Raw genomic sequence first — 17,062 nt, 5'->3', positions numbered from 1 at the left:
ATCTCCGTCAAGCCAGGCTGGGAAGCCTCCACGTGTGCTGGACAAAACCGGAAGCCGCACCATCACGCCTCGCAGTGTGGGAGACGACGCGCAACCGCCTCCAGCTCCGCAAGCCCAACTCACACTCATAGCCGACCTCCCTCGCCCCCCGCCCTCTGTCTCAGACCTCCAAGGGCCCTTCCCACTCTATTGTTTTGTTTCTCTCTTTCTCTCCCCCCCCTCCCGCGCCCAGCCTCACTTCCGGCGCCGGCCGCCCCTTCCGCTCCGCGGCTTTCCCGTCATCCCTTCTTCCCCCAATATGGCGCTGCTGAGGGCTCTACCGAGCCTCTCCGGTGACCGCGCGGCGGCCACCGCACTTCGCGCCAGGCCGCTTCGGGTTTCCTTGCGCTGGCGGGGCCGGTCGCTCCCGGAGGTCTCCCAGGTAAGCCCGCGAGGCTCGGGCGCTAGCGAAAGGCCGGGCGGGGAGGCTGAAGGGGCGGCCGGACGGGAGAGAGTGGGGAGACGGAGAAAGCCTCCCCTCCCCACAGACGCCGGAGTCCGGGGCCAGGCTGCCTTAGCGGGTCCGCTCGTGGAGAGGTTGCTTAGGAGCCACCCGGGGAGGGGGCAGAACATCGGCTGGGCGGTTTAAAGTTGGCTTCCTGAGTGTCGGGGGTCAATTCCCCACTCCATTTTTAAAAAATTCATCCAAGTCCGAGGCTATGAAGCGGCTTCCTGAATGTCGTCTCTCCCCCTCCCCCCATTCTGGCTGCCGGTTTCTGAGAAGGTGAGGACGTTGCCTCGTTGGACAACGAAACGGCTGCAAGCACAGAACATAGAATAACAGAGTTGGAAGGGACCTTAGAGGTCTTCTAGTCCAACCCCTTGCTCGACCATTCCAGATAAACTGCCCAATCTCTTCTCGAAAGCCTCCAGTGGCAGCGAGCCGTTCCACTGATGAATTCTTCTCACTATTAGGAAGTTTCTCCTTAGTTCTAGGTTGCTTTCCACCCGTTGCTTCTCGTCTTGACTTTTGGTGCTTTGGAAAATAGTTTGACCCCCTCGTCTTTGTAGGAGCCCCTTAAATATTCGAACACCGGAAACAAGCCGGCAGACCTCACACCAAGAACTCTAGGGCTTTTAAGAAGCCGGAGGATTTATTTATTTTTAAGTGCTGGGGTGAATTCTCCACCGCCTTCATTTTAAATAATTCATCTAAGTCCGGGGGCATGAAGTCGTGACTCTCTGAAAGGGGTAACCATGGGAAGAAGGGGTGAGCACAAAGCGTCCCAAAATAGGGCTGGAACTTTGCACGGGAGCATTTTGCATTTCAGTGTTTGGTTCAGAGTTGAGCTCTTCTGAAAAGCGGCTTTGCAAGGAAAGCAAGAGTATCCCATCTGCTTCAGAAATGACCTTTTCCAAAACAACAGGATCGTTGATTGTCTGTATCTATCTGATAATTATTGAAAAGAAAAAAGTAACTTCTTGCTCTGGCCATGTTGCAGTGAAGTAAATGAATGTGATTTAGAAAGTTACTTGTTTTACAGAAACCGTGGGAAAGGTGTTTTTTTTTGAGAAAGTGAATGTTTGGTTTCTTGTATTGATGTTAAATGGGGGAAGATTGAGTTAAGTTGCTTTTCTCTTTGAGGATATTGCTTCTTTTGAGAAATACTTTGCAAAATTTAAAATCTATTAATCTATAAGAATGCAGTCATTTGCTTTATAACCAACATATTGTGTTTCTCTTAAGATCTTTTTCTTTAGCTCTAGGACAGAAAGGTATTCTTTTCTTTGAATTATTGCATTGACTAAGTGGAACAAATAGCTTATAAAAAGGCAAAAATCATGTTTTTCCCCCCAATTAATATTCGGGCTAGATTTTAAATGTTAAAGGAAGACTTCTAATGCAGATTCTTTTATTTGCTTTCATTATGCTATCGATTAATATTGCCAGAGCAATGAATACAGTGAATGTTTGCTCAGGCTGATTTTGACAAAAAACAGTTATTTTTAAGGAAGGTAAAGAGCTTTGCTGAGCATGAAGGAAAAGTCTCATTACAAAAAAAACTATTTTTTGTGCAATTTTATGACTACAGTGGTAGGGAAAGATGGTCATGCTATTGAGCCTTCATAGTGTTTGATAACTGAGTTGACATCTGCATATTTTGGGCTGGCGTTACATTTTTAAAAGCAATATTTTTCTTGGAAGATCTTAGACTAATCAGGCAGCTTCCAGAACAAGTTAATTCTGAATAAGAAGATAGCAGAAGCAGATCAAGGACCTATCTTGCCTTACCATTTAACAAATGAGGTCCTAATACAAAAGCACAGTCTTCTTTTTCGTGTAACTCAGCAGTTAGTATTCCAGTTGGTACTTGGGAAGGCCAGAGCCCCTGAAGTGGTTACTTCCGTTATACAGGGATAGTTTGCTTGCCTCCGTCACTGAATAAATCAACTGGGTGGATTCACACAACATGCTTGTCAAAGTTAAACATATCTCATTTTAACTTAATGGCCATGATGGTACAGCAATACTTAAAAATTTGTGACTATAAATAGGCACCACTTCGGTGGGAAGGTAACAGTGTTCCGTGCAGTCATGCCGGCCACATGACCGCAGAAATGCCTTCAGACAGTGCTGGCTCCCTCGGCCAAGAAACGGAGATGAGCACCTCCCCTAGAGTCTGACTAGACAGGGATACCTTTACCTTTGTTTGCTGAGGAAAATGGAATTTTATTTAACAGATAAGATAATTTGGTCGGAATTGCCAAGAGTAAATATGTTTAATAAATTCATTTTTCAGAAATGCTATTATTTTACTGTTTCTACAGTCTTTAGATACAGAAACTGTTTTGAATAATTGGCAGTTTCATATTTGAAAATTTAAACAGATATATGTCTAGACAAAATAATTTATTTTCAGAGTTTGAAGCTATCTTGCCACTTAGTCTCATTTGCCTTAGTTTTCAGACATTCTTCTTAAACCTATCTGCATGTCTACTCTACATTTTCTCTGCTGTTGGCAGAGGCAGTTCAATTACTTTATAATTTTTCCCCAGTGGTTTAAACTATTTATAATAGTGCATCAACTCCTACTTTTAGCCTAAAATATATGTAAATACAAGTAATTTTTACAAAATGGAAAGTTTGTTTGCACAATACATATATATCTTCTGTATAATATCCAAGAGATAAACATCGATATTTTGTATGTTTAACCTGTGTTTATAAGAATGTAAATAATTTTTAGGATTATTGAAATACAAGCTTTTGTCATCTGAAAACATGTAAAAATAATTACAAGGTTTTAATTTTATAGCTTTCCATCAGCTAAAGTCATGGATATCCATGTGTGAGTTTGACACAGCCTATTTACATTCATCTTTCATCTACTGAAGGTTGTAACCTGAGAAAATTAATTATGCTATATGCATACTTTTCTCTGCAGTAGATGTTCATAACTATTTTAAGTGAAATCATGTTTCTTTTCAAAATTTTGAGGTTAATTCTACTTTTCTTTCAATCCCATATTTAGTTTCAAGGAAAAAGGTTTCCTTTAGCAGCTTACTCTCCCCCCCCCGCCCCCAAGTATCCATTTTGAAAGTCTTGAGTAGTATTACACAATGGACTTTTACTGTGTTTAAAAGAAATAATAATAGCTATTATTACATTTATAATGCTGCCCAGCTCCTAGTGCATATGTTGGCACTTTTCCGTTCTCTTATTTTGCAAATTTGCTTATTCTTGCTGTAGTCACTTTTCATTTGGATTACTGCAGTGTTGTATTAGGGCTGCCCTTGAAGACCATCCAAAAGCTGCAGCTGGTCCAGAATACAGTAGAATGCAGAGTTCTGGGTGCCCTGTGGTTTGCCTGATTTACACCACTGTTGCATGAGCTGTACTTCATTCTTTCTGGGTGCAGTTCGAGGGGCTTGTTATCACCTACACAGGGCCATGTAACTTGTGGGACCACCTGCACCTAAGGATATCTGCCCCTTTTCTAGGTCTGGTATAGTAGGTGCACTCCAGGTCCTTCTGCTTAAATGCTGTCATCTGATGGGACTTTGGAAATGTTCCTTCTCTGTAATCAGCCCTTTGGAATAGCCTCCCAACGGAGAGGCTATTATAAATTACTTTATAATCTTTTATCTACCTTAGTTCCATTGTTGTCTCATTAAGACTGGTCATTTTCTGGAAGAAAAGGAGTAAATGCCTTTTTTCTCCCTCCTAACAATGTAATTGACATGTTCGCCAACAGTGTTGGTAACCTTTTCAACTTGGCACTTTTACCTCCTTGCAATAGTATGTTCCAGCTTGTTTACACTGTTAGGATTTTTTCAGAGCCAAGTGTGCCATACAGTTTTTCTTTACTTTAAAACTAATTTCTCCATTCTTTTGGGAAGTGTATTGATATTGATAATGTTTTTACAGATAGTCCTAGAATGCAATGGAGCCTGCCCCATTCCACTCGTAACTCATAGGGGTGAATCTCGTATCACTCCTTAGTTTCACCCACACATTCGCTAATTGAATGTGTGGGTGAATGTGCAGTTCGTTAAGTGTGCACGAGGTATCTCAGGGTGGGGAAGGCCATAGGGGGCCTAGTGATGGAACAGGCCCCCCAAGGCCTCCCCAGCCCACTAAAATACCTCATACTTTCCCCTCCCTTCCTGCCGCGCCTGCTGTGAGTCCGGGGAATAGAAGGAGGAAGAGGAGGGCCCGGGGAGCCAGCTGAGTCAGAGGAAGGCTCTGATGAGCTACAGGACTTACAAAATGAGGAAGAACCTGGCCCCTCCACTCGTGATTAAGCTGAAAGCCAGCTGTGCTGGGAGGCTGAGTCAGACTCAAGGAAGCCCAGCTGGAAAACCTCAGAGATGCTAGTAAACGCAGACAGGTCACCCAAGTAGGTCAGAAGGAGGCAATGGGATGACTCCAGGGGAGAAGGAGAAAGCAGTGAGAAGCCACGTCTTAGGGGTTGGGTAACAAAAAGGGAATGTGTGGGCAGGGCTGGTTGCTAGAGGCAACTGTTTGCAAAGAACTTCAGTGTCAAGAGATCATGGTTTGTTTATTTTGCCAGTGAGTTATTTCCTGTTTGACTCATGCTCCGTTTTGTTTTTTGGACAAGGTCTCAGTTGGAAAAGTGTTCTGTTGCTTTTGTTTTTCTGGGACAATTATCAGGTCTCTAACTCAAATAAAAAGGGTTTATTTTTCCAGTCTACTGTTAAAAGAGGGGTTGTCTTTCTGAACTAACAAGGACTCACATAGGCTGGGACACAAGAGTGCCAGACTGACTTACCTTTAGAAGATCTGTCTCCTCTCTACCGCGGTTTCTGCCTTTGAGGGAGCAGAGAGTCAATGGAAGCTCCTGGATGCTGTAATATTGCGCAAGTTCAGCCACCCATCCTCTTTTGCAGAAAATGGGTACCTGAACTCTCGCGAGGTCATGGACCCCAGAAACTTGCATTTTCATCACAAACTCTGTGCCTCTTTCCTGCTCCCCCCCCATCTCCTTTCTGCCACCACTGGAACATTTTTTTATCCAAACAGAGAGCTTGGGGAGACTTTTTCAGGAGGCAACTGGACTTTCTTTTTTGAAGACATTTCACTTCTCATCTAAGAAGCTTCTTCAGCTCTGACTGGATGGTAGGGAATGGAAGGATTTATACTCCTTGCAATCATATGGTTGTTAACTTTTGTTGACTTTGGTATTGGTTTATCCAGGCAAAATGGGAGCAAAATCTGACAATGATTCTGTTTTTCATGTACAAGCTCAAAACAGCTTTCTTCAGACCTTTCAAGGATCACAACCTTCAGTTTAAGAAGGTTTAAGAAGTTTAAGTTAAAATAAGGCTTATTTGGTGTTAGCTTAGCATTTTGTTTGCACCAAGCTGTGAGGTTTATAAAAGCAAGAATGGGCAGCCAATGATCTGCAAGGCCCCCTTGGAGGAAGACCTCCAAAGACCCTCCCATTCTGTTGTTCTGTGTTGTTCTGTATTATTTCTTTGTCTTTTTCGGACTGAAGCAAACCATTTATCAAAAATTATTCCTAATGGTTGTGGGAAGGGGGATGGTTGGCTGAAAAAATGGGAATAAGCCAAGTTAATTATCTCATGCTTCACACATTTGACAGTATTGGCTGCTGGGGATAATCTCAGTATCTTGATTTTAGGTAGTGACTGGTGATTTCATGGAAAATAGATCCATAGTCTCTCCTTTCTCCTTTTTTAAAGCAAAAATTTAATGGACCTGTGTAATTGTTATTGATTGGGTGCGTTAGAATTTGCGATAAATTCACCCATTTTGAACCTACCAAATAGATAAGGGAACTTGAACAATATATATGATTATCAGCATAGCAACTGATAATGTCTGTATTGTTCAACTCATATATGGTTCTTCAAAACCAGTAGTTGTAATCGTGCTAAATTAGATACTGCATTTAGCAAAAATGAAACAAAGATTATTGCTCACCGGTGCGCATGTTCCATTCAGAGGTATCTGAATATTCCAGATAAGGAAGGCTCAGTAATTGCTTGCAGACTTGGTGGCTCGGTTTACCCTCAGCCCCCCAAAGCCAAATTCTGAAGCTATAAATTTCCCACTTTTTTGAAATGGAACATAACTGAAAACTGTAATTTAAAAGTAGCATATCACAAAGACTAAGGACCACATGATGCAGCCCCAGCTACTTCATGACTGTCAGATCAGCCTCTACTGTTGAATGCAGTCCTTAACCTTCATAAAGGAGTGGGCTACCTGTCCCAGGTGCTTTCTGCTGTCCAGGTAGAAGCCTGGCAGACCCCAAAGCATTGCTGTGAATAAAGCTGCTGCTAGAGATTGGCATTTGGCTATAAAGCATGTAGGCATTGTATTAAAAAAAATAGTCTTTTTTAAAAAAGCACGTAAGCTTATATATAGCTTATATAAAGCACACACACACACACATATGTATATGTGTGTGTGTATATATATATGTATATGTGTGTGTGTGTATTTTATTTTATTTTTTGGATTTATATACTGCCCTTTCCCGAAGGACTCAGGGCTGTTTACAGGGTACTTAAAACAGTGATACAAAAATTAAAAACAATTAAAAACAATAAAATTTAATCCCTGAGAATAAAACCCCAATTAAAACTAAAAACTCTCAGGCATATATATATATATATATATATATATATATATATATATATATATATATATATATATATATATATATATATATATATATATATATATATATATATATATATATATATATATATATATATATATATATATATATATATATATATATATATAAATAAAAATGCCTTTTGGCTCTCCTAAAAATCATTATTAAAGCAAGTAATTGGTAGCCTTGGAAGAGTTGTCCAGAAAAATGAGAGAGAGATAATATGAGGTAGTAGAAATACTAAGAGGAACAGGCAGAGAATTGCCATTCAGCTCTTTAAATTGTTGATGCTGTAACTTACATACATTCCCCGACAGTTTTCATATTTTCTTTTGGTTCTTTCAGAAGCAAATGCTATTTCATTGCACTGGATGTGTCTCTGCAAAATGGCTGGAGTGTTTCAGCTGTGGACATTGTGCTTTTAATTATTACAGCCTTGTTTTTGTTTTTTTTCTTTCCAGGCTCCACCAATTTTAAATCGACCCACATGGCACAGCTCAGGAAAATGCTATTCAAGGCAACTATTAGATGCTGCGAAGGTAGTATTGAGCGATCTTTTCTTTTTCTCTGCTGAAATTCTGCTCATGAGAAAGACTTGTAGACTCCACCTCCGAGCTTGGCTGCAATTTATGTCCTGCTTTTTACTTAATCATTATAACTCTGCTTTCTAGCTCCCAAAAACTTACATTAAAAAACCAAAACTTTCTTGGAGAACTTTCTGTAAAGCTTCAAGGAAGTGAATGCTGTTGTAAAAATAAAAACAAGTGGGCAGCAACAAAGTTTGTTTCTAGTACAAGGATCACTTCGGAGGACAACACCGTGGCAAGCAGCGGGAGGAAAAGCCTACGAAAATGACCCAGGTTTATGGAGCAGGGAGTGCCCAGGTGCACTGAGATCAAGCTGACAACCTTTCCAATTGTTCTTGGAAACAAACAAAATCCACAAGTCTCTTTGCAACCCTACAGAAATGAGTTGCTCCTAGTTTGGGTCAGTAGTTCAGACTTTTATTTTGAGGCACCTGTCTGAAATGGTCTAGGGCAGGGGTCGGCAACCTCGGCTCTTTTATGACTCGTGGACTTCAACTCCCAGAATTCCTGAGCCAGCATAGCTGGCTCAGGAATTCTGGGAGTTGAAGTCCACGAGTCATAAAAGAGCCGAGGTTGCCGACCCCTGGTCTAGGGCAGGCATGCCAAACTGCCAGCCCACGGGCCGGATGCGTCATGCCGAATCCGTGCCCACCCCATTGCCGGCAATAGGGAAAAAGTCACGATATGTCACATGACGTAATGTGATGTTGCGAGTTTGACATGCCTGGTCTAGGGTCTCCTGCTTGAGCAAGGGGCTGGACTAGAAGGCCTCCAAGGTCCCTTCCAGCTCAATTCTGCTTCTGATTCACTTTTGGTTACCAAAGCCAGGCTCAAGAGTGCAACAGGTCTGATCACTGACTCAGGCTTTGTAGTGCAGGTAGTCCTCAACTTACGACCGTAATGGAGTCTGCCCATTACGGTCGTAAGTTGTGACTGTCGTCAACTGGCTCACAACATGACAGGACCTGATTTTGTGACCTTTTGGCAGCAGTTCAGCAAAAATGGCAAAGATTACACCAACGCCATGCTGGTTAAGTGTATTCATGGTTTGCTATGTGTGTTATAGCTGAAAATGGGAAGTAAACCCTGGTTTGGGCAAAAATGTCATAAATTGTGGCCATGTGAATGTGGGCTGGTTCCTGAACGCCTGAAATGTCATGTGGCTATGGGGGGGCAATGGCCATTGGAACTTTGGGAGTACTTTTTGGGGAAGATCTGCTGTAATTTTGAACTGTCACAATGGTCAAGGACTACCTGTAAATTACCAGCCAACCAGAATCCTGGCTTGTAGTGCATCTGAAATGCCTTCCCTGTACACTAGGCATTCCCTATCCAGAATGATTGGAAAACAGACTTCCTAGTTTGCCCGTTTCAGAAACTGAACACAGGCAACTTCCCTTGTACACAGCATCTGAAATGGGCAGCGCCCCCCCCCCCCCGTCACTGCTTTCCAAAATCTAGAGTGTGTTCATTAGAGAAAGGCCTCAAATAGTAGTTCCACACTGGGCAGACGGCTTTGTTAACTGCATCTCATGAGCCATGTGTGGTGTCCCAGCAGGCCTCCTATGTTCCCAGTGACCAGCAGAGCTGGGCAGAGTTCTGTTCAGAAGCACACTGAGCCTAAGAAATAAGCCCAAGGCCAGCCATGAAATCTGGCTGCAAACATCTGTTTCAGGTGCAGTTTTTAAGGGGTAACCACTTGTCAGTATTCTTTATTGCAAAGTCCCAGTCTAGGCAATACTGAGGCTCAGATACATTTGTTGTTAGCTGCGAAGTCGTGTCTGACCCATCGCGACCCCATGGACAACGTTCCTCCAGGCCTTCCTGTCCTCTACCAACTTCTGGAGTCCATTTAGGCTCACGCCTACTGCTTCAGTGACTCCATCCAGCCACCTCATTCTCTGTCGTCCCCTTCTTCTCTCGCCCTCAACCTTTCCCAGCATTAGGCTCTTCTTCAGTGAGTCCTTCCTTCTTATCAGGTGGCCAAAGTATTTGAGTTTTAGCTTCAGGATCTGGCCTTCTAGAGAGCAGTCAGGGTTGATCTCCTCTAGGACTGACCGGTTTGATCGCCTTGCAGTCCAAGGGACTCGCAGGAGTCTTCTCCAGCACCATAGTTCAAAGGCCTCAATTCTTTGGCGCTCAGCCTTTTTTATGGTCCAGCTTTCACTGCCATACCCTGCAACTGGGAAGACCATAGCCTTGAAAATAAGGAGCAAACCTACATATCAGTATTTTCTTCTTCAGCCTGAAGTGGGGAGCAGGTTTAAAAAATGATGTCAGATCTTCCAGAGATAAGCTGGAAGGGGAAAAAAAACTACTCCGTCATCTGTAATCACCTGTACAGCTACACAGGCAGTCCTTGATTTGCAGCCGGTCATTTAGCAACTGTTTGAAGTTCTGACAGACCTACCTAGGAGGTATTTACAACCCAGATTCAGCTTTCCAATGATTCCCCCTGATGGTCACATGACCATACTTCACGTGCTCAGCAACATGCCTGCATTTATGGCTATTTACAGCATCCCACAGGCATGAGACCACATTTCATGACGTTTTTGCCAAAACCCAGCATTTACTTCTGGATTTCAGCAAAACCACACCATAGGGAACCATTGGTTTGCTTAAGCACCACTGTGATTTGCTTAATGACCACCACAGAAAAGGTTGTAAAATGTAATTGACCTGTTTTACGACTGTCACATGTTTCAACCGTGATGGGTAGGCTCCATTAATGTGGTAATTTGAGAACTGCCTGTACTCCCTACTTATATTAGGTCATCCACAACTTGTAATAAATGTAAAGTAATAAATGAGAGCTGTTAAGCTCACGCTCCCAGACTAGAAAGGAATTTATCTTCAGCATCTAAATGAAATTTTCCACTGCATTCGCAAGTATATTCCTAGTTGTAGATCCAGTGTACAAATGTTTATTTTTCCTTTATTTTTAATTTTGTTTCTTAAACGTCTCAACTGGAATAAAACTATGTAATCTGGTTAATATTTTGCTGCTGAGTTCCTGGAAGAGAGAAGCCACTTTGTGGAAATTAGAACTCACCTAAGAACATTTAGGAGTAGGAAGGAGAGGTTGGAGCCTTGTAAAAGTAGTCAGCGGCACAGGAAAGATTACCTGAAACATGTCAGTAAAACTAGCAGCCCCCTTGATGCTGTCAATCAAATGTTGACTTAGCACTAGCACTTAGACCAGGGGTGTCAAACTGCGGCCTGCCATTGCCGGCAATGCAAAAAGAGTTGCGACACCATCACGTGACTTTGACACACAGCACTGAGACTTATATAACGCTTCACAGTGCTTTACAGCCCTCTCTAAGTGGTTTACAGAGTCAGCGAATTGCCCCCAACAATCTGGATCCTCATTTTACTGACCTGAGTCAAACCTCCAGCCAGTCAGGATCAAAGGAATTGAACTCCTGGCAGTGTAAGCAGAGTTAGCCTGCAGGTGCCAACTGTGGCTCTTAATGCACTTCTTTCACACAGCATGCTGAACCCTAAGGTGATTGGAACAGAATGACAGTGCCCACATCATATGCTTTGCCCAAAGGAATAATTCCTATTTTGATTTAAGAATGTTTTCTCACACACCATATAAAAATAAAGGCTGCATCCCACAACACTGTAAACCCATTCAACTTCACTATAGCTTAGACTAGCATGCAAATATATTGTTACCTTCCTGTACGTCTGGGAGGTCCAGATTCAGGACATTAATTCAGTAGATGTGGGCTGCATTGCCCAATAAAAAATATCCATATATTTTTTTAAAAAAGTAGACCTATCTCATCGCCCTTAAAAGTAATCAAACTGTGTAGGCGGCTTTTAAAAGAATAATTGTGTTCACTAGCAGAAGGGACTTCCCTGCTAGTGAAAAACCTGTCCTGTGGGGTGGAAAATTACAGAAAATTGGGCAAACTCAATTTAGATTCCAGCCTGTAGAAATTTCAAGACAAGGAAGTGAATACTATTCTGGGCAGCTGTTCTTAAAAAGTTTTGAACATGTCAAGGACAATATAGAACAGATTGGAATTTGGGCAAACTATACATCTAAATATATATTATATTATTACTACTGTTATTTGGTTTTAAAAGAAATATAGCATAATTCAATCTATTATTTAATTCCTATTTTTAATGGAGATGTCTAAGGGATTAAGCAAAATTTTATTTTACATACTGCATTAAAAATGATTAATACAAATGGAAGAATCCTCATATGTATAGTCTTTAATAATGTGAGTCTTTTGGAGCGCCCTTTGTTATTGGGATCTTTGTTGTGGGGTTTTTTTCTATTCATTTTTTACTGTGAAAATTTGAATTAGGTTATTTGGTTTTTATTATGTTGCGAGCTGCTGTCAATCCTTGGACACTATGGTGGTATATAAATTTAAGGAGCAAGTAGCAAGATAAATAAGATAAATAGACCAACAACATTGACTCACATAATGCATATAACATGTTATGTAGCTTGTGATTTTTGCTCAAATGCTTATTAATAGAATGTTAATGCCATTTTCTTTCATTTTTCTTCTTTCCCTATAACTTCCTGGCTCCCCTTCTTAGAAACAGAAGCAATCATGTTTTCTGTGAAGAATGGTTGTGAATTAATGCTTTCTCACACTTTATGTATTTGCAAGCATTTCTTAAGTTCTTTGTAAGTGCTTTATGATGTTATGTTGCTCACCAAATTGCTCTTTGGTGTTCTAGCATAATAGAGATATCATGCATTTTCTTTAAGCCTAGAAGCACTTTCAGAAGTGACATTCGGAATACATCATTCTTTTTTTTAAATTCAAAAATAGAATTGCTCAGGGCAACAATAAAGAAAATCATGTGTTGTTATTTCATTTGATTTCAAGCGGTACACTGTGTGACAATTGCACAACCATGGGGATGTGGTAAGAAGTGGCAGAAGCTGCAGCTGATTCCATTTCTCCCTAAAACTTCTAGCTTTATCACCCAGTACCTGTGCTCTGGTTTTGTCCTCAATGCCTTTTCATCCAAGACTCAAGAGAACTGAACACCTGATTCCCATATATGAATGCACACATGCACACACCAATCTCATGAGTTCTGCTGCTATATGCCATCCACATAGTGGGCTGTATTTAATAGTTAACATGCTTTGATGTGAAGATATCTGCAAGAGGTTAGGAAGCAAGATTTTGGTTGCAGTTGACTAGATGTTCTAATCCAGGGGTAGGCAAGCCTGGCTCTTTTATGACTCGTGGACTTCAACTCCCAGAATTCCTGAGCCAGCATGGCTCAGCTTGGAAACCTCTCCCTTTCCCCTTAGCATGGCTGGCTCAGGAATTCTGGGAGTTGAAGTCCACGAGTCATAAAAGAGCCAAGGTGGCCTACCCCTGTTCTAATCCAATATTCCCCATGCAGGTAGTCCTCAATTTAACGACCATAATTGAGCCCAAAATTTCTGTTGCTTGGTTGTAATGTGAATTTTACCCCATCTTACAACCTTTCTTGCCATAGTTGTTAATCACTGCATTTGTCAAGTTAGTAATGTGGTTTTAAGTGAATCTGGCTTCTCCATTGACTGCTTGTCAGAAGGTTGCAAAAGGGGATCGCATGACCCCGGGATGCTGCAAACGTCATAAATATGAACCAGTTGCCAAGAGTCTGAATTTTGATTGCATGACCATGTGGATGCTGCGACAGTCGTGTGAAAAACGGTCATAAGTCCTAGACTGTTGAAGTCTAGGACCGCCTGTATAAGATTCATACCATTGTTTATCTTCTGGAGGAGTGCTTTTGTTGAAGAAAGAAACATTTCAGAATTTGAGTCATGTATTTAAAGATTTTTACTTTTTTATTATGTCTTTCATCGCACTAATTCAAAGTAGATGTATTGCAGCATTTGTTTTCTAAGCCTTTTTGTAAATATAGACTACCAGGTATTTACTATACTGAAGAGTCTCCAGTCAGGCTTTATGCAGCCTTCTGCAAGGATTCCTGAGAGAAGTAATTCAGAGGTCCCCAACCTTTTGGGCGCCAAGGACCGGTTCAGTGGAGAGAGGTTTTTCCGTGGACCGGAGAGTGTGTGGTTTTGTGTGCTGCTGCATCCCACGAACGGAGCTTTGCTTGTTTGTGCAGACCAGTTGCTGCCAGCCCACGGCCCGGGAGTTGGGGACCTTTGAAATAATTTATATATAAAGCAGTTACAGTTGTGAACCATGGTGGTGCAGTGGTTAGAATGAAGTACTGCAGGCTGCTTCTGCTGACTTCCGGCTGCCAGCAGTTTGGCAGTTCGATCCTGTAAACCTCTTAGAGGGCTGTAAAAAGTGGTATACAAGTCTAAGTGCTCTTGCTGTTGCTACAAGTGAGCTACTTCTGGACTCCCATATTTTTCCTGAACTTTTATTCACCAATCCATCCTTAGCCACAGTTAAGATGTTAGCAAAATTCAGTTGGGATTGGACCTGTTCAGGTAGTCCTCAACTTAAAACAGTTCATTTAGTGACTGTTCAAAGTTACAATGGCACTGAAAAAGTGACATGGGACTGTTTTTCACACAACCATTGCAACATCCCCAAGGTCACGTGATCAAAATTCAGAGGCTTGGTAACTGGCATATAGTTATGACGGTCACGGCGTCCCAGGGTCACGTGATCCCCTTTTGTGACCTTCTGACAAGCAAAGTCAACAGGGAAGCCAAATTCACTTAAGAACCGTGTTACTAACATAACAATTGTAATAATTCACTTAACAGGGGCAAAAAAAGTCATAAAATGGGGCAAGCCTCAATGTTTCACTTACAGACATAAATTTTGGGCTCAATTGTGGTCGTACTTCGAGGGCTACCTATAATGGATTTGATTGTGACTGTACAACCATTGACATCCTTCTCTGCTGTGTTCTTCTTCCAGCATCTGCAGGGGTGGTCGCAGGTAGACAGAAGAACCTGTTGGCACGGACATGCCGGGGGAGGCCTCCATTCAGATCCGAAGACAGCGGTAAATATCGCCCCTTAATCCATCCTGGGTTTTCTCCACACCAGAAACAAATTAGAATAGAATAGAATAGAAAATATGGAGTGGAAGGGAAGGGAAGGGAAGGGAAGGGAAGGGAAGGGAGAAGAGAATTATTGGAATGGAATGGAATGGAATGGAATGGAATGGAATAGAATAGAATAGAATAGAATAGAATAGAATAGAATAGAATAGAATAGAATAGAATAGAATAGAATAGAATAGAAGAATAGAATAGAATAGAATAGAATAGAATAGAATAGAATTATTGGAATAGAATAGAATAGAATAGAAAATATGGAGTGGAAGGGAAGAGAAGAGAGAATTATTGGAATGAAATGAATAGAATAGAATAGAATAGAATAGAATAGAATAGAATAGAATAGAATAGAATAGAATAGAATAGAATAGAATAGAATAGAATTCTTTATTGGCCAAGTGTGGTTGGACACACAAGGAATTTGTTTCTGGTGCATAAGCTCTCAGTGTAGATAAAAGTAATAGTGATAATCATGATCATATACAACATGAAAATACATTTATCATAAATCGTGAAATACAACACTTCATCATAAATCGTAAGATGCAACAGTTAGTGATAGTCATAGAGTACAAGCTAAGCAAACAACATAAATCATACTAGGGTACAAAAAAACCCAATATAAATTGTAAGATACAAGCAGCAATGTTATAGTCATAAGAAGATAAGGATAGGTAATAGGAAAGATGAGTATCATAGTAATACAGCTTTACTAAGTATTTTGATAGTGCTGTAGGAATTAGTTGTGAAGCAGACTGACTGCATGGGGAAAAAACTGTCCTTATGTCTAGTCGTTCTGGTGTGCAGTGCACTATAGCCGGGCTTTTCAACCTTTTCACAGATTGTACCATTTTTAGGACATGACAATATTTGAGTACCACCAGTGCTTAGCAAGGTGTCAAAAACCTGATAACTAAAAAAACCTGGATTTTGGTTTTTACTGATTAGATTCATTTGTTGTTATAGAAATGGCTAGTTTATAATATTATGGAAAAGTAAAAAGTTGAGGTTCAGTGTTAATGCTTCCTTCTACTGCAACAGAGGAAGTCTGTTCTTTTTCCCTTCTCCCCCTCACTTTTCCCCCTTTTCCCTCCCCACTGTGTCCTACTATTTGCTTTTGTATTTTTGTATTTTATTCTATAATCTAATAAACTATTACAAACTGTAGAAAAAGAAAAAAAGTACCAGTTTTAATTTCTTTGGTGGCTGTTCCTTTGCTGAATCACTTTCCCTTTGCACTGACAAACGTTTGATGAATTTATCCATGTTTACTACTACTACTACTACTAATAATAATAATAATTTTATTTATATACCACCCTTCTCCCGAAGGACTCAGGGCGGTGAACAGGGCAAGCATAAAAAATACAGAGATAGAAAAGTTAAAAAGGATTAAATATATGCCCTCTAAAAACAGTAAATACAAATATTAAAATGACAGTAAAAACCCCCACCCATCCCCCATCAGGCCAGGCCGGCTTGTTCAAATAAGAATGTCTTTAGATTGCGACGGAAGGAGTGAAGGTCAGGCGCCATCCGGAGCTCAACCGGTAACCGATTCCATAGCTCCGGGGCGCCCACAGAGAAGGCCCTCCCCCTGGGGGCCACCAATCTACATTCTCTGACCGGTGGCACCCTGAGGAGGCCCTCTCTGTGGGAACGCACAGGGCGGAGGGAAGTTGATGCCGGCAGCAGGTGTTCCCTAAGGTATTCCGGACCCCTGCCATGAAGGGCCTTAAACACCATTACCAGTACCTTGAATCTCACCCGGAAGACAACTGGCAACCAATGCAGCTCACGGAGCAGAGGTGTGACATGGGAGTATCGGCAGACTCCCAACACAACTCTCGCGGCTGCATTCTGTACCAGTTGGAGCCTCCGAGTGGTCCTCAAGGGCAGCCCCATGTGCACCACTACCAGCTAGCTCAGGGCTCTTCAAACTTGGCACTTTTAAGACTTGTGGACTTCAACTCCCAGAATTCCTCAGCCCTCCTGGCTGATTGAAGAATTCTGGGAGTTGAAGTCCACAGGTCTTAAAGTTGCTAAGTTTGTAGACTCCTGAGCCAGCTGGTTGGCCCTTCTGAGCTCTTCCACAGTGTAGTAAGAATGCACCCCCCCATCCCTTCCCTGTACCCTTAAAGACACAGTAATCAAGTGCAAAGGAAGAAAACGTGTCACAACGTTGCAATCCCCCAGACAGAAAGGCTCCCGCAATTGCGAAAAGCTTTAGCTTTAAATTAAGCCAGTTTGCCTTCAAAGAAAACTTTCTAAAAGCCACAGACAGACTCA

General features: G+C 41.6%; 1 protein-coding gene across 2 annotated transcripts in view; it reads left to right on the top strand.

The window, feature by feature from the left end:
• The first annotated feature begins 262 nt into the window (after positions 1-262).
• The window catches only part of ABCB7 (ATP binding cassette subfamily B member 7), a 75,758-nt gene continuing 58,958 nt past the window's right edge, over positions 263-17,062 (top strand). For both annotated transcript variants that reach the window (XM_081336847.1, XM_081336846.1), the window contains exons 1-3: positions 263-421; positions 7,613-7,690; positions 14,632-14,718. In XM_081336847.1, the coding sequence (XP_081192973.1) occupies positions 299-421; positions 7,613-7,690; positions 14,632-14,718 (288 nt within the window). In that variant the 5' untranslated portion in view covers positions 263-298. The remainder of the gene's footprint in view (positions 422-7,612; positions 7,691-14,631; positions 14,719-17,062) is intronic.

The sequence above is a fragment of the Vipera berus genome (genome assembly GCF_964194415.1).
Source record: "Vipera berus genome assembly, chromosome: 11".
Taxonomy (NCBI): domain Eukaryota; kingdom Metazoa; phylum Chordata; class Lepidosauria; order Squamata; family Viperidae; genus Vipera; species Vipera berus.
Note: the sequence above shows the minus strand (reverse complement) of the source record. Positions and strands in the feature narration are given on the sequence as shown.